A 22,927-nucleotide genomic window follows, 5' to 3' on the forward strand; every position below is an offset into this window, starting at 1 on the left:
TGCTGCACAAAAAGACAACTAATCTTCAACTCATTTTAGTGCAAATATCATGTCTTTAGTCAAAACTTTCCAATTTTTCTAATATAATGAACTAGCTTTTGGAACCCCTGTGGGTCTGTTCATTACCTCCGCAAGGAGGTTATGTAATCACCGGAGTCTGTCTGTCCGTCTGTGTGTGTGTGTGTGTGTGTGTCTGTTTGTCTGTTAACAGCATAACTCAAAAAGTCATGGACGGATTTTCACCAAATTTTTACAGGATGTCCGGAAGAGCACGAGTAAGAATCGATTAGATTTTGGAGGTGATCCGAATCACCGTCTGGATCCAGGAATTTTTTGAAGGTCGAAGGACAATTGAGAAATGGCCGCCATGACTTTTTGAGTTATGCTGTTAACAGACAGACACACACAGATGGAGGTATGCGCTCTCTGAGTGCTTTTCTAGTTAATATTGTGAATGATTTTAACTACATTTATACACACAAACAGTGATACATTACTCACAGGTTGACATCCTTAATGTGGTATTTATTTGTTCCACTTGTAGCCTGACAACTCCACCTTTTGTGGGTTTTTTCTGTTTCAAGTCTGGCAATAAGTTACTGAAATTAAACATCAGTCACATGAAAACATCTTTCTGTTATTTTAATTAAGAAGCACGTGGTTTCCACCCAGATTACTGCTTTACAAAACACTACATTGTGGCATTTGACCAATCAGCAGAGGTCAAGAACATCAAACTTTCTCTTTCCTCAAAAGCTGGACAAAGATGGACTTATGGCACGGTCCTTTTCCATTTTTGTGGTAAAATGTCAAAACTAAACACGGTTAGATGATGAAACACACATTTTATGGCTGAATAGTTATTCTAAGTGATGTATACATTTCTTGGAATGATTTTTTACCACTAACGGGCAAGGAACCATATATGGTAACTTTATTGACCTTGAAATTTGACAAAATTTTGAAAACATGTCACAAAAATAAAGTCTTCTGTCCTCCAATAACTCAGATTTACATTTTGAATTTCAAAGTATTTCAATGAGTGCCCTTTAAAGGGATGATGAATCAGCATTACTATTTTAGACATTTGCTTTCACTTTGGCATGAAAGAGTCTCTTTTTGTGTAAATTCTTATCAAAAACAGACAAACCGATAATCCCCCATTCATAACTGTGTGGAAGTGAATGCAATCAATTATTTTGTATTTTTGAAGACTTGATATTTAGTAGAAATCTGTTTTCACTTTGATATGAAAGAGCCTTTATTGTAAATTCAAAAAAAGAGGCTAAACTGACCAAAATTCCTTCTTGAAATGCAATAAAAGGGAAACAATAAACTTCCAAGCAGGGTGATAGTTTCTATAGGATGTAAAGTGTTGATGTGTGATCATGGATTTCTTGCACTTTGCTCCTGCTTGTTTACCTTCCACACTAAATCCCAGGTGCAGACTGATTGGAAGACGTGTCCTCAGGTGAGAACACATTTCCCTTTAACTGCCGGTAAACCCCGGCTTGACTTTATACCCTCCAGTACACGGGATCCTGTCACAAACCATTTCGATCTCCCAGTTTGTCGCCGCTGATGGGATTACCGGGGAGAGGCAGCGAGCACGTTGCAGCGCGCCGTGCCAGCCAGCCCCACCTGACCTCTCGCGGCACCGTGGGGGTGAAGCACGGCCGCAGGAGAGGTGGAGGGAGGGCTGGAGGAGGAGGAGGTGGGAGGAGGAACCGGAGGATGTGACGTCCTGAGCAATATCCCGTGAACGCTTTGCTCGTTAAAGTTGATGTTTGGCGAGGATTATTGTGCGCAAGGCTGAGATGCGGGCGGCTCGGGTGGACTCAAAGCGGCACTAGGAGTCAACAGAAGCGGCCAAAACATGGATGTAACCTTCGTGCTGTCCGCTATCATCTTCACTCTGCTCGCCATTGTGGTCGCGACGTCGCTGCTGAACGGATCCTCGCCTGCAGCCGCGAACGCCCGGAGTTACTTCGGACACCGCGGGGACGCCGGAGGACTAGCGCAGAACGGACACGTACCGGACAAGAAGAAGAAGAAGAAGGAGCAGCGGGAGCCGGACGACTGGAGCGACATCAGCGGCAGCTCACACGACCACTGGGATGTGGTGAAGTCTGTGCTGTCAGTAAGTCGCCTGTAAATCTGTCGTTCACGCTGCTGGGAGAGGTTTGTTTGCGATGCGTAATTCTCCTTTAATCTGCAGAGCGCACGATGCGTCCCACTCAGGTGCGTTCCCAGAGGTGGAAGAAGCACAAAAATACTTGGATTTAGCCCTCTTGTTGTCTTTATTTACGGGCACCAAAAATATTGTTTCTTTGTCTGAAAAAAATCCAAAAATTCAGCAAAAAAATCTCCACATTTCAGAAATTTTGCAAAACCTTCAGAAGGAAAATTCCAATAATTTCTTAAAAGTTTTATTTTAAAAAATCCCCAAATTTGGCAAGAAATTTCTTGTAAATATTTTCAAAAAATGAGTAGAAATCTTCCCAAAACAATCCTAAAAATATCTAAAATGATTACATAAATATCAGTAAAATTTCTAATATTTTCTTTAAGAACAGTCACATAAAAATCAACCAAAAGCCAGTGAAATTCGCTGGATTTTGGTTGATTTTTTTGTGAATGTTCTTAAAAAACATTTTTTAACATTTCTTTTTTTCTACCAAAAATGTTCAAAGATTTCCCAGAAATGTTGAAAATGTGGACATGAGAAGTTTCACTGTGAAAATACCTTTTTTTCCCACATTTTCAAACTTTAAAACGGGTCAATTTTGACCTGCAGGACGACACGAGGGTTAAATGTGGATTTTCTGCAGTAAAATGCTTGAAAGAACCAAAGAACACAGGATGATAAGGGATTATTTGGTTTTAAATGGAAATTTTAGCATGAAAATGCTCCAATTTGGATCTAAAGTTTCTCCATGAAAAGTTGGTTTTCATTGGAGGAGGCCTGCAAACGAGCATCATAAGATATCAGATAGATAAACAATGAATCCCCTGACAGGACGAAGCACAACCCCACCTCCACGCTGAAGGGCTGGCTCCACCAGCTGAGGTGTCCTCCTCCAGGTCCAGCCTGTCCCTCCCCGGTCCTGGATCGAGACACATGAGCTTCGAGGTGGACTCGTCCTCGGAGGCCTCGTCGTGTCGAGGTCCCAGGTCCTTCATCGGGCTCTCTGACTCGGAGCTCCTAAAGTGTGCTTTCTCTTACCCCCAGACCGAAGGAGCCACAGAGAGCCCGGGCATCAACGGTGAGCACTTTAACCCACTTTTAAAGGCTTGGGAGTGAAATAATTTTGCTTTTCTGTGCAGAATTCACCTTTAATTGATCACTAATGGGCGTTTATTGTGTCTAAACAGACGCTGTGGACTCAAATGACAGTAATTCCTTGAAGTACGTCCCTGGGAAGGCGAGATCCCACCATTTGGAAATGATGATGTCCAAAGATGAGCTGGAGGAGGAGCAGAGGTCAGTGAAAACTACAAACACGGATGCCAATTTCAAAGCTTTAGTCATTTATAGATCAGTTAGTCATGAATAAGAACAACTTTTCTCCATCTATCTGAATGGAGAAATCAGGACTTCTTTACATCTTTTGGTGTATTTTTATTACTTTACTGACCTTCTCTGTCCTTTGCTGCTGTAATGCTGCAACTTTCCCCACTGTGGGATTAATAAAGGCTTATCTTATTTTTGGGTTGCCAGGTTGTGGAAAACCCTCCATAATGACACTTTGCCACAATGCTGCCTGACAACCCAACAATTCCTCTTATCCATGTCTTCTAACTGATCTGTAAAGCATTAGTAGGTGGCTATAAACCTTTATAAAGCGTAAATGATCAAAAATAAACCCCTAATTGAGCCACAGGAGATAAAATCACAGAACTGGCTGCTGGATTTTATCCTCTCCAGGACTCTCGGCTACAGTTTTCTTTCCTCGTGTGTGCTTTGTGTTCTGTCCAGCGTCCTCCTCTTCTTCCTCTAACCTTCCCATCGCTGCTTCACGTGTGTCTTGTGCGTCGTCGGCGTTTCTGTCCCACGTTTAGCCGCTGCATCAGCGCTCAGGCTTTAGGCTAGACTGAGTAAGGCGAGATTGAGCCTCTGCCAGGTATTAGCTGACGGACGAATCACCCGAGACTTAAAGAAGTGTTTTCTCGCTGCTGGAGGAGGGAAAAAAATACTGTTTCTATCATTACAGGATACACTCCGACACAGACTTTAACTATCTGTGAGCCTGAAAAAGGAGGGAATCTGTGGTAAAGTATGAGTTATTCTCTCCCGTTTGTCCCAGAAGAGTCACTTTCTGGCCATTTTAATTAAACCACAGCCAATTTGCACTCGACCTCATCACCTTTTGTTCCTCAAGTGGCCACGAAGCGACTGATGTGACCGTTGGGTGTTGCTCACCTGCTTCCTCCTCCTGCTGCCCCATTGTTCCACATTAGACGTGTGATCCTGAGCTGTCACAGCAGGTGTTGATTGTGTCTCCGAGTGTTAGTTAAGCTTCTGATCCGCCACAAGGAGGAGTCGGTGCAGCGCGACACCATGCTGACGAGACAGTCAAAGCCGGTTAAAGGGGAAGGTGAAGGGGAAGTTAGCGCTTCGATAAGAGAAATAAACCTGGTGATTCGTGATAAGTGATGGCAGGAGGATAGTCATGTTCACGTCATCTGATTTTAAACTGGTCGCACTAATATGTGACCTTTTCTTTTCATTTTTTTTGGCACTCGGTGGATTAACCCTCGTGTCGTCCTGCAGGTCAAATTGACCCGTTTTAAAGTTTGAAAATGTGGAAAAAAAATTATGTATTTTCACAGGGAAACTTCTCATGTCCACCTTTCCAACGTTTTTGGGAAATCTTAACATTTTTTGGTGGAAAAAAGAAATGTTAAAAATGTTTCTTAAGAACATTCACAAAAAAATCAACCAAAATCCAGCGAAATTCGCTGGATTTTGGTTGATTTTTTTGTGAATGTTCTTAAAGAGAATATTAGAAATTTTACTGATGTGTATGGAATTACTTTAGATATTTTAGGGTTTTTATTTGGAAGATTTGTACTCATTTTTTTGAAAATATTTACAAGAATTTTCTTGCCAAATTTGGGGATTTTTTAAAAAATATAACTTTTAAGGAATTATTGGAATTTTCTTCCTGAAGGTTTTGGAAATTTTCAGAAATTTGGGGAATTTTTAGATTTTTTTTTAGACAAGGAAACAATATTTTTTTGGTGCCCATAAATGAGGACAACAGGAGGGTTAAACGTCATAAATTAGGTGTTAAATACTGGACAGAAGGAACTGAGCTTGTTTTTATTAGCTTTTATTGCTAACTATTACTGTCTCGTCTGTGTCCGTCTTGTCTCGTCATCCCCTCCTGTGTCTCCCTTTAAGTCTGTAAGTAGCATTAGTGGGACAAAAAAAAATAATAATTTGCTTTTGTATGTACCAGTTACTACAAATTACCTGCAGACCTGTAAGTCAGAACAAAAACCTGCAGTTGCTTTCTTCAGAACTTTTCAATCATCAGACTTGTGCAGCTCTTCCATCCTCGTTTAACCCTCCTGTTCTCCTCATATACAGGCCCAAAAAATATTGTTTCCTTGTCTGAAAAAAAATCCAAAAATTCAGCAAAAAAATTCCCCAAATTTCTGAAAATTTGCAGAATCATCAGGAAGAAAATTTCAGTAATTCCTTAAAAGTTTACCTCAATTTTTTTATTAAAAAACAAACAAATTTGGCAAGAAAGTTCCTGTAGATATTTTCAAAAAATGAATGAAAATATTCAAAAAAATTCAAAAAATATCTAAAGTGATTACGTACATATCAGTAAAACTTCTTATATTTTCTTTAAGAACATTCAGAAAAAAAATCAACCAAATTCAGTAAATTTGGTTGTTTTTTTTGTGAATGTTCTTAAGAAACATTTCTTTTTTTCCCACCAAAAAATGTTCAAAAAATTTCCCGAATATGTGGACATCAGAAGGTTCACTTTGAAATGGACATGACAGGAGATACAAAACGCAAAATATAGAATCTCAGTATAAATAAATCAATACATCAGACACCAATTGATATAAATAAGATAATAAAAGCACCACCATAGCACATTTAAAGCAAAGAAAATGTACAGATATGCCGGTTAGGAGCCCAGGAAAAAGGATGCAAAGAAATAAAAGAGACGTACAAGTCTATAAAATGAGATTCAAATCAAACCACAGTTGCAATATCAGTTAAAAAAATCCCCACTTACATGTTTCAGCCCTAATAAAGTTTACACGGGATCACCAGTTTCTTCCACCTCTCAGTATTTCTTCCATAATTTATCTCCTCAGGGTGCAACGGGAGCAGCTGGCCGCCATCTTCCAGCTGCTGAAAGACAACAAGGAGACGTTTGGGGACGTTTCTGAGGGAGACATGGAGGAGCAGCTCCGACTTTACTCCATCTGAGGCTCTTCTAGGACTCCAGATTGCGATATAAAACTGTACCGACGGCTCTTTTTCTTTTTTCTTTTTACCCATGAGCGCTGCTGAAGGACTTCTCAGTACACCAAATACTTAAAAAAAAACTCGTTTGCAGTATTCACCACAGCTGTACGGGCACGACAACCGCTCATTGTTTGTTTCTTTGCGCTGTTTCTCGATAAAGACCTAAAAAAAGGGGGATAAACGAATGCTGTTTCTACTAGTTTCCTGTTTTTATTAGTTAATTTATGATCAATCCTTTTTCTAATCTAAAGTATATATAAGAGGTATAAATCCTGCAAAGTTGCGTGTGCATAACCTCCTCTTTGTTGCGTAATAAACCAGATTATTGTGAATCTGAGTGTGTGTGTAAATGATTAATTTCTGCTTTATTGTTCATTCCACAACATTAGCCCTGCCCCATTTACCTCAGAGAAAAGGCAACAAATAGACCTGAGGGCTTTTTTCCCTCTACCTGCAGGAGCAAACACTTGTTCACCTTAATGGTAGCACTTGTTAGTGATGGCGGTTCACATCTCCAGGACATTTTTTTTCCTTTTTCTGGTATCAGTTATGCTTTTTATTCTATCATGGGAGCATTTGCTGAAAAGCATCAGGTGAGTTTAGTCTTTGTGCTTTTCCAAGGGAAACATTGAGGAAAAGGGAAGGAATTTACAGCTTTTAATGTGTATTTTCTATTAAAATATTAGCTTTTTCTGTTAATTTCACTTTCAAAGGAGCAATTTAAAGTTGCTTTTGTTCATTTTTATGTCAACTTCAGCTGGGTAGATTTCTCACGAACTTACAGGCGCACAGGTGAAGCCAGGTTTCACAGTCGCATTTCATTCTGGGAACTAAGAGACAACTCACCTCTACTGCCTGCTGATCTGACAACAAAAAGTGTCGATTCAACAAACACAAACCCAGCGGTGAGGCTCGAAGTGGCTGAAATAAAAACACGAGGAGACGAAGATGAGACCCCGATGCCTGTCCTCTACAGGGAATCCTTCCAGATGCTTCCTCGGTGGGATTTCGAGGATGAGTACAACCGGGACGCCCCGCCTCGACCGACAGTAAGCGAGCTAAGACAAGACAGGACAGAAACGGTAGAAACGTGTTAACCTGGCAGGCGTGGGTGTTTGGAGTCTGTGTGTCTTTGGTGTGACCTGCCTGCATTCTCCTGTTTGCTTTTCCTTTTTATCTCTTCATCAGATTGATATTTCTGCGATTGTTTGTGGCCTCTCATTGACCTGATTGTGCTCAGTGTTCACTAAACTTTACACACATTTCAACCAAATGAGCATCTTCCTGTTCTAATTTGCTCTTTTGTCATCGTCAGACTTGTGCCCGGTCTGTGCGAAACTCTAAAGATGAGAGCTTCAGGAGGGCTTTCCTCCCCGACATACGTCTGTTTCTGCACAAAGACGACATCAGCATGAGCAAGTGGAACCGGCTATCCCATTTTAACAATCCCTTTGGATTTATGGAGTACAAGTACGACGGTAGGTGTAAGTGTGCTGACACAGTGTTTCATAACTACTGTGTGGGACTGGTGAGTAAGAGACATGTAGTAATCATGGATATTTTCTTTATTCCACTTCCTTTTCCTGGATTTAGCCAAAATGTCTCATCAAGTCCCAAAAATGTGGCACACTGATGCCACTTGGAACACGTTTTCTATCATTTTAGCAGCATTTTTTTTCCCTTTCTGTCTCAGATTTAGCAACAAAACGCAGATTTCCTTGAGATGAATTTGGAAATCCAGAGTTTGTAGCCTTCGCCAACCGGTGAAATTGCAGTTTACGTCCAAGTTTGTCCAGACTCATTTGATTTTAAGTGTGTAAGTTCATTGAGAAAACACAAAAACGGAGTCCAATTCCTTGTATGTCTTCACTTTGACCAATAAAGCTGATTCTGATGAAGTTGCAGCCATGATAGCAGGCAATCGTTTAAATGTGGATGCTGTGTGACATCGATTATGAGTTCGACAAAAGCTACAAACTACCGAGAAAAGGACTGTTGCATTGTTTGCGTCTATAACACGCAAAACACATCAAAAACGCGGTTCCTTCATACACATCTACAACCTAACAGCAAAGAAAATCCGTACACTCAGCTTAGTTTCAAGGTGATTAGAGTAAACAATTCAGTATCTGACCAAATGTGAAATATGGTCTCAAACTTTTCTTCTGTTTCTAAGTTACTGTGACAAATAAAGGCCATAAAAACGTTTTTGCAGAACATTATGATGCCACGATGAAGTTGGCCGTTGACTTTTTGGGTATAAAAGCGTCATTATTTTATCTTTTGACAGATTTCAGTGAAATTTTGTCATGATTATCTTAGATTTTATCGAGTTATGTCCAAAAATGTGTCTTGTGAGGTCACAGTGACTCTAGATAAAATGCAATCAGTTCGTTATTACTTCCAGTTCAACATTTCTGCCAGATTTGAAGAAAATCCCTCCAGACATTCCTGAGATGTCAGATGTTGCAGGCAGCATAAAAATGTCAGAAACATTATTTAAAGTTACTCTAGAGACTAAATTATAACGACAAAATTCAGTTCACCTTAGCGCTAAAGATCATTTTTGACCTTTAAGCTCAATTATTTGGTTTTATGGCTTTTCTTTTTTACATCAAACAACAACTGAGCTGCTGGTACTTATCAGCTCGAGAGGCAAACATTTACAGTAACGCTGAAGTTTCCAGCCAATAAAAGCGTGCAAATATTGAACTTGCATTCCTTATCATTTACTCAGAAATATGACTTCAAATGAATGCTGTTTGTTGAGCCTGTTACTGTTGCTCTGTTCTGGTTGGATGTGTCAAACAGCTGCCATATTCTGTGTTGTGTTGAATTCAAGTTCGAATTTGTTACTGTTTTTTTAGAACATCTCTACTGTAAGTTTTTGTCATAAACCCAAAATATGATTTAAATAAAGCCACAAATTCTTAAAATGAATGTATTTAACCATCTTAACGAGAAGATGAAGCTCAGATAGTGTTATATTGATTTATATTTTTTGACAGCCAATAACAGTGTGCGCCAATGACGTCGGACCATCGGTCAAATCCGATTTGTGTACCAAAAGTCCGGTAAAACTTACTACATTACCGGTCTCATAGATGTTTGTATATATCTATGACCGGTTTCATGTCCGGTGTAATTTTTTTCCTGTGTGCGGCGGCGCAGCGTTAACAAGCTGTCGTTCGATTGTAAACGGCCCAGCAATTGGAAGTCGCTGTCTTCCAACGTCGTTAGCAAGCTATTGTTAACGTCGTTACCATCTGGCGGGAGTATCAGCGACAATAAAGTGTTCAAACTTGAAATGAAATCCGCGGATCCGCGGAAAATTCCCATCCCTGAGTACAAATTCAAGTTTCAGCAGAAGCGTGTGAAAGTAGCGCCAAAACGAAGCTGAGAGCTGTTTTTCTGGTCAAATTGGACGTGTATGGTGAGTAATTCAATGGTAAAAGTGGATGGTGGGATGGTAGAATGGTGTGGGAGGGTGTAGTGACGGTGACAGTGCATGTAGATGGTAATTTGCCAGGTGTACAATGAGAGAGGGTGGATGCTGAGTTAGATTTGGCTGTTGCTATGAGAGTATGGTAGGTTATTTCATGGATTATGGTATTACATACCATAATCCATGGTATGGTATGCATAAAATATTCGGTCCAGTAAAAACTGTTTCGGTCCAGTAAAAAATTACTGTTTACTGGTCCACGGTCCAGTCATAAATTGTGCCCATTCGCGCAGACTGCAATAAAAAACACTCCCGTACAAAACACCTGCTCTCTGCTAACAGTGATATTAAATGGAATTATGGAATTTAAAAGCACGTTTACAAGACAAATACTTTATTTTAAGCTGTGATCATCCACCATATTTACAGCTTGACCAAATGTGTGCTGCTAAACATATTTCGTAAACATCGGATATTCTCTTCTTTTTATCTACAACTTTTTGCAAAACCCTTATGAGCGCATCTTATTTGATATACTGTCAAACTCTACAGTTATCATACCCAATTCTGCAATTTCAACCACACTGGAATAATGTGAACATATTTGTATTAAAGTTGATGGTATTTCCACAATTATTGATCAGTTCACTGACATAAAATGAATAAATTTAAATAATTAGTGCCTAATTTTAGCAGAAAAGCAATAAGATATTCAATAAGTCGAATACATTGCTGAAGATAAAGATAAGTAAGCTTAAATTAGAAAAAAAAATGGAAAAGTAAGAAACAATACTGTCACTGTTTCTGAGGTAGTAAAGTAATATCACACATGATGATTAAATATTGCAAATAAATGTGAAATATTACAAATTCAGGACAAAGCAACACGTGTCCACCTGATGGATTTCAGACTTTTTGGTCTTGTTTTAGCTCAGGGTTTGGTCTCCACCAGCTCTAGAGGTAAATATCAGGGTATTTAGCTGCTAAATAGTCTACTATGTTCACCAGCTTGGGTTTTTTGGAGATGTGGGATTTTATGAGGGCAGTGAGAAGTTCCAAACACTAAACAATGAGCTGAAACTCATATTAAAGCTACATGTATTTGAAGGGAACAACAGATTAATTCACCGCTGCTTCGAGTAAAACACATTAGCTAACATCTTGCTACACAACTTCCCTTTCGTTTGCAGATGTGATGGCTTCGGTGAAACTTATCCCAAAACCAGAAGAGCCGCTGCTGCTTCCTAAACCCGGCGGTGACGGTTGTGTTCGCTGTGCTGTGGTGGCCACAGCTGGAATCCTCAACGGATCCAAAATGGGGGCAGAAATAGACGCTCATGATTACGTTTTCCGGTAAGAAAGTGGAGAAACGAACGTGTTGGTCGTCTGTGAAGCCACACCTGCTGTGTAATAAGGCTTCTAATATATCATAATTATTATAATAGCTGCCTCATATTAGCCTGAGGCAGCAGTTATTATAAGCTCTAGTTATTGTTGGAATTCGCCGACAGTATTTAACCATGGTGGGATCTCAACAGGACACTGTTGACGCTCACTCATGCCTGAAGTGTACACACAACCTATAGCCATTCCTACATATACTGTTCCACCTGGTATAGCCGATGACAAACCCTTTTTCTTTCTCATAGGTCGTTTAACCCTCGTGTCGTCCTGCGGGTCAAAATTTACCCGTTTTAAAGTTTGAAAATGTGGAAAATATATATATTTTTTCACAGTGAAACTTCTGATGTCCACCTTTTCAACATTTTTGGGAAATCTTTGAAAATTTTTTGGTGGAAAAAAAGGAATATTAAAAATGTTTCTTTAAGACCATTCACATAAAAATCAACCAAAATCCAGTGAAATTCGCTGGATTTTGGTTGATTTTTATGTGAATGTTCTTAAGGAAATATTTAGAAGTTTTACTGATATAAATTAAATCACTTTAGATATTTTTAGGATTTTTTTTTTTTGGAAGATTTTTACTTATTTTTTGAAAATATTTCCAAGAATTTTCTTGCCAAAATTTGGGAGATTTAAAAAAAAAAAACTTTTAAGGAAAAATTAAGGAATTATTGGAATTTTCTTCCTGAAGGTTTTGCAAATTTTCAGGAATTCTGGGATTTTTTTTGCTGAATTTTGGGATTTTTTTCAGACGAGGAAACAATATTTTTTGGTGCCCATAAATGAAGACAACAGGAGGGTTAAACAACATCTCAGCCTCTTTCAAACAGTGCCTGTAGATAAAGACTGCATACTTTTCCACCACCACAAGGAAAATTCATTGAGTCAACCAAAACCGTCAATAAATGTAATACACTTCTGTAGAAAATTGTAAGTACATTTGTGCCATCAGAAGCCTGTAGTGTCTCCTTAAGCAGGAATAATGTCTTGTAGGCATGAGGCAGAATTATCCATCAGACTCTGACATCATCTCGCTGACGTTTTTGACCACTTTTCCATGCAAAATTCCTTCAGTTGCAAGATAATTGAGGATTTTCTTGCATCTCCTGCCCATTTTTAATCCCCCTCTTCCATGACATTTAAACGGGATTGAGATTTCAGACTTTGATCCAAAACCTCTGTGGATTTGCTGCTGTATCCTGCTGGAAAATCCATTTCCAGACGGATGGGCTCAACTTATCTTAATGCACTCTTTGATATGGTGCAGAATTCATAGCTGGATCAACGACTGTAAGTTCCACAGTCCCTGGGGCATCGGTGCATCTCCAAACTATCACATTTCCACCACTTTGCTTCACAGATGTTTGAGGTTCTTCTTCAGGGTGCTCCAAACATTTCTGCTGTTGCTGTGGCGAAACAACTCTATCTTGGATTCATCTGTCCAGAGCACATTTTTTCCAAAAGGCTTCAGTTGTAGTTTTGTTTCGCAAAGGTGTTTTCTTGATACAGGTCAAACATGCGAGTTCTGATTGTAGGTGCAACACTTTGGCATCAAAAGCTGCTCAGTTTCTGCAGTTCCTGTGATGAAATGATGACTTTTCTTAGAGACGTAACAAAATGGCCGTTCTATGTAACTTCTTTTCCAGAGTTCATTAAGAGTTCTATAGCTCTTGGCTTCATGACGACACACACTTCAATGGTAAAGAGAACATCAGCCACCACCCTTGTTGTCAGAAGCTTAAAATTCCGCGCGTCATTTATTTGACGGAAGTGAAAGCCTTGTTTAAAAGCGGATCAAAGTATTTGCATGTGCTGAACAGCCGACAATGTACAATGACTCTTTCATCTGACAGTATTTGCTTTGTTAGTGGGTAGTTTTAGCGGTTTGACTCTAAGGCCCCATCCACACAAAGACAAAACGAGGTCTAAACGCATAAGTTTCCTGCCGAATCTGCACATCATCCACACGAAGACGGCGTTTTGGGGGTCTGTAAATGATCATTTTTGAAACCAGGTTCCAGAGTGGAAAGATTTTGAAACGCCGTATACGCAGCTCCGTGTTTACTGGCTCTCCGCTACTTTTCAGATACGCTTGCGTCATAGTTTCGTATCTTCATTGACACGTATGCGCCACACGCGGCAACGAAGCTAGTGACCCTACTATCCCTGTTGCAGCAAAATCTCCTTCTCAATCACCACCAATTATCGAGGACACATTACGGCACTTTATTTACTTCCCGGCTTGGTCTCTGTTTACAACTTTTGCCGCAAGTGCGCATGCCCACTGTTTTTTCTTCTGTTTGCGCGTGTTTCCGTCATATCGTTACAGCGCCCCTAGAGGTCTGGCATGTGTTTTACAGCGTTTCCATGCGTATCGAGTGCATTCATGTAGACGCACACATTTTCTGAGACGCATTCGTCTTTATGGCGATCGTTTTTGAAACTGTTAAGCGTTTTGTCTTCGTGTGGATGAGGCCTAAGTTAGAGAGCCATCACCAGCAGTTATTGAGGCCAAATTTGTGGAAGAAGATTTTTGATCAGAGTTGTGTTATTCAGACCGGGTCACCAAGGAAGCAGGTCCTGGATGTTTACACGACTTTCTATACGTTCTGCTCCATTTAATTGGTTAATCTTGCCTGTTTGTGCATATAGGCTTTATACCAGCAGTAGAATTGATGTTCATCGTATATTCAGCCTCTATGGAGGTTCGACAAAAACATGTAGAAACTTATCCCTTTCAAAGTTTGCATGCCAAAAGTATAAAAGTCCTTTGACGTCACCCAAAGGCTACAGTTCTATTCAAATTCTATTCAGTATGCAAACGTACTGAAAAACTCCCTTCTTTGTAATGTATTGAATGTCATGGAGTAAAACGTCTGTGGTGATAAAGAACAGCTGTTTAAATACTACAGGTTAGCACAAAAGAAAATCCCCTCCTTTCTCAGAGACGGAAGATTTCAGACATTCATTTTGTGAAATGATTTTTTTCTGCCACGTGTTGCACAAGCTTCCAGCTAATCGTGGCTTCAATGTTGGTGTCTGACACTATCATAGAATGAGAGGCAGAGTTTACAGTAAACACTGATGCAACCCTGATTAACGGGTGTGTGGAACGAGCCGGAACAGCTTCAGGGTATTTTAAAGAGGACCGTGGCGCAACGGGACCCCTCCAGCAACGAGCGTCTGAGAAAAATGAGGAAATTCAGAAAATCTCTGCAGGAATTTCTGCAGTATCGATATCCTCCGTGCAGTCTGTGATCAAACATAAAGGTGGACAGAAAGACTTGATAATGAAATGGTAGCAAAATGTGCACAGAACCCAGTGAAAATGTGTCCTACTCACACACTGGCTTCAGTCTGGTTGTTCCTTCATCTGAACCAAGCAGTAAACTTCAGTATTGTATAAATAAAGCCGATTAAAATTCAATCATACATTGAAAAAATTAAAAATCCCATAAAAAATGGTGCCAGCTTTCAAAAACTGTGGTAATTAGTGAAAGTGAGAGCAACTATTAGTAGAATAATGATATTTTTGTGGATTTAAATACAGTAAAACAGTGTAAAAGTATCACAAATTACAGCTTTATTTTGAAATACAGATGTTTGACATGGACATTATCTGCAATCTTAGCCTGCTCTTCAATGGTTAACATGTAAATTAATCTTGTTTTCTATGAAATTACTAGTTTTTATCTGGAATTTAACAAAACGTGGGAAATAAAAGCAAACATCTGTAAAATAATGATATTTTAGTGGATTTCAACGCAGAAAAACAGTAATTTTATGGCCACACATTGTGAAAGAACAAATTACTACCTGTAAAAACACAGATTATTGTTTGTTTGTTGTTGTTTTTGTTTACTTGTAACATGTAACTTAAGGACTTCCTCTTGTATTTTACTGGATATCGCTTGTAATTTAGCAAAACAGGGAAAATCTGTAAAATTATTTACCATAGTTTAGTCCTTGGTACACAAAATGTTTCTTTTGCTGATTTAAATACAGTAGAAGAGTGTAATTTTACAACTAAATGCTGTAAAAATGTGTATGTTTGATGTTTTGTCCTGTTTTTTATTTGTATATTTATTCACAGTTAACACATAAATGAATCCTCTTTCCTGTGATTTCTCCAGTTATTATCTGTAATTTAACAAAACAGGGAAAAGCTGTAAAATTATAGTAAAATGTTGAAAAACTACACTTAAAACGATGTCAGTTTTTTTCACTAGATAACCAAGTCTCTGGCGTGTTTTAACGGCAGGATGAACGGTGCAGTGATCGAGGGATACGAGGACGACGTGGGAAACAGAACATCCGTTTACGTCCACACAGCGTACTCCATGATCGCTTCGCTTCATTTTTTCAAGAAGTACGGATACAAAGCCGCCCCACACGATGAGGTACTGAAACTTCAAGTACAGCGGTGTGATGTTATTTACATTCTCCTCACACACACAGTAAAGATTCGTTCTGTGCGTTGCTGACAGGGTATAAAGTACGTGATGATTCCTGAGGGGATGAGGGATTTCCAGTGGCTCAAGAGTCTTATTAAAGGAGAAAAGATCCCGTACGAAGGCATATTCCACAACGAGGAGTGAGTATCCACTTGGTATGCACATAAACTAGTACAGTTTCAGTGCTGGAACGTGGCAGGATCGTGGAAACGGTAATATCTGAAACCTGCTTTAAATTCTGCCGTCCTGGAAGCAAAATCATTTCTTTAATACAGCAAAACTACAGCATCTTCTTGCAAATTTGGCATGAAGTGTTATGTCTAATTTTTTATTATTACAAAAAGTCTTTTAGAACATACCTTTATAAGAGTAACATCCCCATATTGTGCTTCTTTGTCTCTTTTCATGACATGTCTTGTATGAATTCTATATTATAGCGTTAAAATATAAGAAAAGTAGAAAATTCTTTGAGTTTTTATTCAAATGTTGAACTTAAAAAAGTGCTGCCCTTTATTTTGAGTTGAAAATTTGGTTATTCAATTGAATTTTGAAACACAATTACAAAACTTACAGGCTTCCAGTTTATTTACTTATTCATTTATTATCTTTTTTCTATTATTGTGATGACGATGTTGCTTCTGAGAATGAATGTCAGTGATCTCTTTAGGAAGCACAGAAAGGAAGTAACTGCATCACTCTGGTGTATTCTGTTGATTTTTTCTACGTCATATTTTCTATATTTTTATCGTATTTTATTTTATTTATACCTTCACTTTATACTCTACCCTAATAGTCTGTGTTTTCTTATTGTTTAGTAGCCTAGCCACGCTAGACAACCCACGGCAACGAATTGAATTCTCTGCCAGGGTGGGTCTAGTTACCCTCCATAAGGCTCGAGGCTGGATTCTCCTAAAACTGGCCGGACCAATCACCATGAAGTGTAGAGTCAGAAGTCGGGCGTAACTAAGTGACGACAGAGGCGCGACGATTCTGACAGAAACAACCAGCGCACAATAAACAGTTATCTTTCTTCTCGGCTTTGGCCACAGCCCTTAAAGATTTGAAGCTAAAATTCAACTTGAAAGATAAACAAAGGACGGCACTGAAGTGTTGCATTGAGAAGAAAGACGTATGGCGACAGGATATGGCAAATCCTTAATATACCAGTTGGCTCCGCTGGTTGGGAAGCTAATGGGACTTAGCCACAATCCGCCGGCGCTCTAGGAACTACGTCAGCCTATTCGTTGCGCTCATTGGTTGTATACCTACCCAATTGCTGCAGAGTGATTTGATAGACAACCTTTTAGCCCGCCTCCCTCCCTGTCGAGCGTGCCGAGACCCTTGCGTCTTCAGAGCATGGGTCTAGCGCGGCTAGGCTAATTGTTCAGCCCTTTTTTGACTATCCATGCTGCTGTAACAACTTCATTTCCCTCCGGGGATTCATAAAGTCAGTCTAAAACTCGCATTTCATTTCCAAACCAACCGTGCCATGGATAATTGTTGCTATGACAGACACCAGACTCCACGCAGGGCTTCGTTTACCACATTCTTTTGTCAAAAACACACTTGCACGTTAGCAACCGCCAGCCACAATAACACCACAATTAACTCGTGAATCACCCAGAACAACACGAGGCTTGAGGTGCACTGGTACAATTCTGTCTCAAGGTCTGGTAGAGAAATATAACAGCATTGTGCAAATATAAACCCACAAAAACGCATTTAATCATCTAAATCTCTGACATTACACTTCTGTCTTTTGTGTTTTAATCCTCCAGGCCGAGGACTTACTACTCAGGTCAGTACGACGAGAACCGATTCTACGTTCTGAACCCGGATTTCCTGCGATATGTGAGAAACAGGTTAGCCTCTTATCACCTGAAGAACTGTTTTTTTATTGTTTAAAGATGATAAGTCTATTTTTATAGTTCTTCATATACAAAGACACAGCACAGGGTTGAAAGCAATGTGAGCTAAAAGTAAAAATAACCTTAAAACTAACAGAAAAGTGGTGAAAATATAGACTTACAGCAAGATTAGAGACACCCCGAAGAAAGAAACTGAAAATCTGAGCAAAATATATGATTTATAGATAGATAAGCTGTTTAAACAAGTAAAACAACTCAATAAGGAAGTCAGCAGAAAATTTTTAGCTTCACTTTTTTGGAAAAGATGAAAGCAGGAATACCTTAAACAACTTTTTCTTTCACTAGACTTTAGATTTATCATTAAAGTCTGATGTGTTTGAAGATCTCAAAGGGATTTTTTTCCCCAGATTTCTTATCTGAAGATGTGTCATTCATGTTTTAATCTGCTTAATCAGAAAGACAAACTTCCTGTTTTACTACAACTAGAATCCTTTTTACTCATTCAGACATGCGAGTATTTTAAGAACTGAGGCCTTTAAAGATCTATACAGCTGTGCATTATTTGTGTACCAATGAAAGTAAGAAAACTACTCATGAACAATATTAAATGTCTGTGACACACATTCACCAAAAACCAAATATATTTATTTCTAATATTAGAAGTCTGTTGATTAAAATGAGGCACAATCTGTTTTAAATCTGACAGAACGAGGAACATATAGAGATTCTCAGGTAATTTATCACCTTTAATCAAGCCAGTTGAAATCACATCATTTTATAATAAGCACAATTAAAATAACATTTAAAAAAAACACAACTAAAGCAAATATCAAAACCGAGTCTGGTTTAAAGGCTCAATAAAAAAAGAATTAGCATCCTCTGCGGTTTAACTTCAAGACAACTAGAAATTAAAATATGCAGTGAGATTGAAGAGTTAGTTAGCAGGATATGATGAACTTAAAGTCAGAGTTTTCAATGTCACAAAGGTAAACCTGTTAGAGCACAACAGTAACTGATCCTGCAGCTAATCGCCTGTTTAGTTTCAGATTGAAATCCGCTCTAAGAACCTTTCCTCTTGTTCTTGTAACCTTGTCAGCGTCAGTGAAGGAGAGAAACACTAGATCTTTGCAAAGACGCTCAACTCAAAAGACACCAGCTCTTATTTTTTTGTAAAAATGTTGCTAAGGGTTTTGTTGAAGGTTATTTAATGCTCACTTTGGAGGCTGCAGTTTGTTCCGTCATATGGGTGATAAAAGGGATTATTTTTATCTACGTGTGCTCATTTCACACTTTTTACTCACCCGCAGGTTCCTACAAAGTCCTCAGCTGAACACTTCAACGTGGTCACTGGTGCGACCGACCAACGGGGCGTTCACGCTCTTCCTGGCTCTGCACACCTGCGACGAGGTGAGTTCATATTAACCCTCCTGCAGGTCACAGCTGACCCGTTTCAAAGTTTGAAAATGTGGGAAAAAATATATATTTCACAGTGAAACTTCTGATGTCCACATTTTCAACATTTTTGGGAAATTTTTGAACATTTTTTGGTGAAAAAAAAAGAAATGTTAAAAATGTTTCTTTAAGAACATTCACATAAAAAAATCAACCAAAATCCAGTGAATTTCATTGGATTTTGGTTGATTTTTATGTGAATGATCTTAAAGAAAATATTAGAAGTTTTACTGATATATATGGAATCACTTTAGATATTTTTAGGATTTTTTTGGAAGATTTTTACTCATTTTTTGAAAATATTTACAAGAACTGTCAAGCCAAATTTGGCGGATTTAAAAAAAAAAAAACTTTAAGGAATTATTGGAATTTTCTTCCTGAAGGTTTTGCAAATTTTCTGAAATTTGGGGTATTTTTTGCAGAATTTTCTTTATTTTTTCAGACAAGGAAACAATATTTTTTGGTGCCTGTAAATGAAGACAACAGGAGGGTTAAGTAACAGCATCCAGATCTTTACATTCTGCGGCACACAAGACGGAAAATAACCTGTGCATTTATTTTAGCAGCTCTGAAATGAAAAACATGCCGATTTGTCAGAGGAGTTTATTCAGTCTCTTGCTGGGAATTAGATGAGAAGATCAAAACCACTCTTGTGCACATATGTAGCTGCATGCAGTTAGCTTAGCTTAGCATTAAAACCGGAAACAGAATATGCTCTAAAAATCTGTACATCCATTTCCTTAAATCTTATTTATCACTATGTTACAGCTACATATCTATATATTTTCTTTTTATTGAATCTATTCTTTTTCTGCATCCTCAGGTGAGTGCGTACGGTTTCATAACAGACGACTACAAGAAATACTCCAACTACTATATGGAGAAGGACGTTAAAACCGACATCACTTTCTACCTGAACCACGACTACCTGCTGGAGAAGGACGTGTGGAAAGAGCTTCACAACAGCAAAATAATCAGGTTATATCAGAGGACTGAATCAAAAATGGAGACAGAAGACGTGAAACAACGCTGACACCCCGAGAAGACATCAATTAATATGTATTGTTATAAGTGTTTTCAGTCATACAGTGCAGTTAACATTTATTTTATCTATTTTTTTGCATTTATTTAAAACTACACAAATGTAATATACCAGAAATTTCCTATTAACTAGTCTAATGTTATTGGGAATTTCTTTTTTATAATGTTTCACTGAGCTTCACAAATAATCTATTTCTATATTTAACAGTCTAATGGTGAATACAAATGCTGACTTGAATATATAAATCAATAGATCATCTGAATACAAATAGTCTTTACTTACTTTTGAGAACATCGGCACCTTTTACAGCACAAAAATGAAGAAATCCAAACCTAAATGTGAAGAAAAAAACACTGAAACCAGAGGGAAGACGGGTATGCGGCAGTTAAGTAAGAAAATGAAGATTTAACAGGTCAGATAATACTAGTCAAGAAATTTGAAATGTTTTTCTCCCCATCTGCTGATTTAAGAGACAACATTCGAATGAGTAAAACTTACATATGAAGTATGGAGTAATGTATTTCAGTGCAAAATCAAAATTCTGTAAATAAATCAGCTGGACTCTAAGGTTTGACATAAGCAACAAAAACTTAAAAACAAAAGAAGCAGATTGCTGAGGTTTTCCTATAAACTGTTTATAAAAATTAAAATAGTCTGAGTTTTTCTGAAAGTTACTGAAACAAACAGCGCCACCTGCTGCTACATTGGAGTTACTACAGCAAAGAAATGTGTCTTTATTCCTTCAATAAGATCTGCCAGAATGAAGGAAGTAACTCAGTATATTTCAAGGTAGTTTTGATGTAATGCGGTACATTTCACAGGGATATATTTTACTTTCACTCCACTGCATTTATCTGAGTGTTTTAGCTACTGTTTTGATTAGACGTTTAAATGTACGATCAGTTAAGAAAGTGCACATTGCTGTTGGCAAATTTGCGGTTTTCAATCATTTTGACGCTAAAAAAGCTGTTACTGAGACAAATTTCTCAAATGGTTTCACAAAAAATAAATAAATATAAATGTGTTTTTGTCCCTCATCCTTCATATCATACCTATGTTTTGTTTCACTCCTTTCATCTCTGGTACTTTTTGAATTTTCTTTTTTTTAATTATCTTATTTTACTTTGTATTATGTGTATTTTTTGGTGGGGAGGGATACACGTGAGAGAAGCAGCAGAGCTACTAGAGCTGCATCTCGGGGGAATAACATGAAAATTACCTCTAGTCAGACCGTCTTTTCTTTCAGATAATCGCATCAGTGGAATTCAATATGACAATCAATGAGACAGTCCCCATCCTATTAATTATTTACGCGTTATTGTAACTAATGGTGTATTGAGAACCAACAGTGGCGACACTAATGTTGTCTTTTGTCAGCTTTAACAGGACTATATTCTATATAATCTGCACATTATATTCTATATCCATGTATTTGAGTGTATTCTGCTTTATTTATTTGTATTTTATGAATTATACAGGCTTTTATCAGTGTCTTATATGCCTTTAGTTAAATGTAAGTACACACTGTGCCTCCAGAAATTCATCCATCATGAATGCACACATATATTTATGGAAACAATCAACAGATGACATTGGTACATAAACCTGGTAATATATGGGTAAATTCTTTAATAGCAAAAATAAAGTTACTCTCAGGAAATTAACATTTCATTGTGATTAATGGAAAAAAATAAAAAAATATCAAATTCTTGTAATTAGTGTAAATATTTGTTTCAAGGGAAAGGATAAACATAATGTGGTTCAGTTCAACAGTTTAAGTTTCATAATAATATCACGATAGTATAAAAAAATTACACAAATAGAGCTCAGTCTATAAAATCTTCTTCTTTACAACACGGAGACTCACGTTTAGTTAGATACTGATTTTAAAAAGTAGAACAAAATGAGTTAATTGTTAACCTGAAAGTCAGTAATGTTGTCCGTAACCATAGTAACCCGCTGTCTGCCGGGCCTCTTCCTGAGGAGGCGGGTCTTTCCGGAACTCAAAATACGGTTTAAAACGTAAAAGTGACCGAATTTGAATCAATTAAAACGCTCTTGCATACTTTAAACATCAATACACTATTTAACGTGATGAACATTCGTATAATCAAGACGGTTGTGTAAAACTTTTGACTTTGACTAACCCGGAAACAAAGGCAGAGTCCCATCGTGCTTTGCGGCACAGCGCGGACGGTAAATCCAAGCTAAATAAACGTGTGGTTTCCACATTTAAACTCTGAAATTTATCACATAGTGTTTCTTTTACATGTTGCGGTATGTAACGTAGGTTTTTATACGCTGTAGAATTTCCTGGTTGGTCAGCAAACCGTGAGTTAGAATAGTATGGCGGCTGAAGTCCTCCCTCGTTCGGCCATCGGTTATTCAGTACACTCTTGTTTCTCTTCAGATCGTATAAATCTTTCGCCTTTTACTAAAGATTTCCGTGGAGAGGAACAACAAGAGTTTTACCCAATTTTTTGATGCCCTGCGCAAGTGGGGCTTTCTAACAATGTCAAAAATAAACGTGAAAGTAATACTACATTTCAATTGCATTATGGTGATATTGTAAATCATCAGAGTGACGTAATCGTATAGGTAGTCTTTGTGACACATTCACGCGCATGTGCAAAACGTGACAGTTTTAACATCCTGCAGCTATGACAAAGTAACTTAGTTTCAGTAAACTGCAACATAAATTTAGCTTGTGTCATCAGTTATTAGTCACGAAATATATACTACTATGTAATACTTTAGTAC

General features: G+C 38.2%; 3 protein-coding genes and 1 non-coding gene across 5 annotated transcripts in view; 3 read left to right on the forward strand and 1 right to left on the reverse strand.

Moving 5' to 3' along the window:
• Window positions 1-1,682: 1,682 nt before the first annotated feature.
• On the forward strand, window positions 1,683-6,834 carry LOC110948397 (matrix-remodeling-associated protein 7-like). 2 transcript variants are annotated; one of them, XM_022189908.2, is made up of 4 exons: window positions 1,683-2,140; window positions 3,020-3,266; window positions 3,376-3,484; window positions 6,349-6,834. In XM_022189908.2, exons 1-4 carry the CDS (start codon window positions 1,877-1,879, stop codon window positions 6,461-6,463), a joined length of 735 nt encoding a protein of 244 aa, XP_022045600.1. In that variant the 5' UTR covers window positions 1,683-1,876; the 3' UTR covers window positions 6,464-6,834. The 2 variants fall into 2 exon arrangements, with proteins under 2 accessions (XP_022045600.1, XP_022045602.1); XM_022189910.2 differs by having other exon boundaries at window positions 1,689-2,140; window positions 3,233-3,266.
• eef2k (eukaryotic elongation factor 2 kinase) overlaps window positions 2,773-22,927 on the reverse strand; it is a 235,678-nt gene continuing 215,523 nt past the window's right edge. The window contains exon 19 of the mRNA XM_051939418.1: window positions 2,773-2,791. The gene's annotated coding sequence lies outside the window, so the exon portion shown is untranslated. The remainder of the gene's footprint in view (window positions 2,792-22,927) is intronic.
• On the forward strand, window positions 7,392-22,672 carry LOC110948349 (alpha-N-acetylgalactosaminide alpha-2,6-sialyltransferase 1-like). The gene is made up of 8 exons (XM_022189831.2): window positions 7,392-7,551; window positions 7,818-7,980; window positions 11,138-11,300; window positions 15,613-15,751; window positions 15,839-15,945; window positions 17,584-17,667; window positions 18,981-19,080; window positions 19,949-22,672. Exons 1-8 carry the CDS (start codon window positions 7,462-7,464, stop codon window positions 20,156-20,158), a joined length of 1,056 nt encoding a protein of 351 aa, XP_022045523.2. The 5' UTR covers window positions 7,392-7,461; the 3' UTR covers window positions 20,159-22,672.
• Window positions 22,558-22,671, forward strand: LOC127531205 (U5 spliceosomal RNA). Its single transcript, XR_007938183.1, has one exon. It is a non-coding gene; the product is annotated as a U5 spliceosomal RNA (small nuclear RNA).

Source organism: Acanthochromis polyacanthus, chromosome 19 (assembly GCF_021347895.1).
Source record: "Acanthochromis polyacanthus isolate Apoly-LR-REF ecotype Palm Island chromosome 19, KAUST_Apoly_ChrSc, whole genome shotgun sequence".
Classification (NCBI taxonomy): domain Eukaryota; kingdom Metazoa; phylum Chordata; class Actinopteri; family Pomacentridae; genus Acanthochromis; species Acanthochromis polyacanthus.

Excerpts from the sequence above, each read along its gene's own strand:
- LOC110948349 (XM_022189831.2), top strand. The coding sequence starts at position 7,462 with ATGCCTGTCCTCTACAGGGAATCCTTCCAGATGCTTCCTCGGTGGGAT. Across the intron at positions 7,552-7,817 it reads ACGCCCCGCCTCGACCGACA|ACTTGTGCCCGGTCTGTGCG; the intron begins GTAAGCGAGCTA and ends TGTCATCGTCAG. Across the intron at positions 11,301-15,612 it reads GCTCATGATTACGTTTTCCG|GATGAACGGTGCAGTGATCG; the intron begins GTAAGAAAGTGG and ends TTTTAACGGCAG.
- LOC110948397 (XM_022189908.2), top strand. The coding sequence starts at position 1,877 with ATGGATGTAACCTTCGTGCTGTCCGCTATCATCTTCACTCTGCTCGCC. Across the intron at positions 2,141-3,019 it reads TGGTGAAGTCTGTGCTGTCA|GACGAAGCACAACCCCACCT; the intron begins GTAAGTCGCCTG and ends ATCCCCTGACAG. Across the intron at positions 3,267-3,375 it reads AGAGAGCCCGGGCATCAACG|ACGCTGTGGACTCAAATGAC; the intron begins GTGAGCACTTTA and ends GTGTCTAAACAG.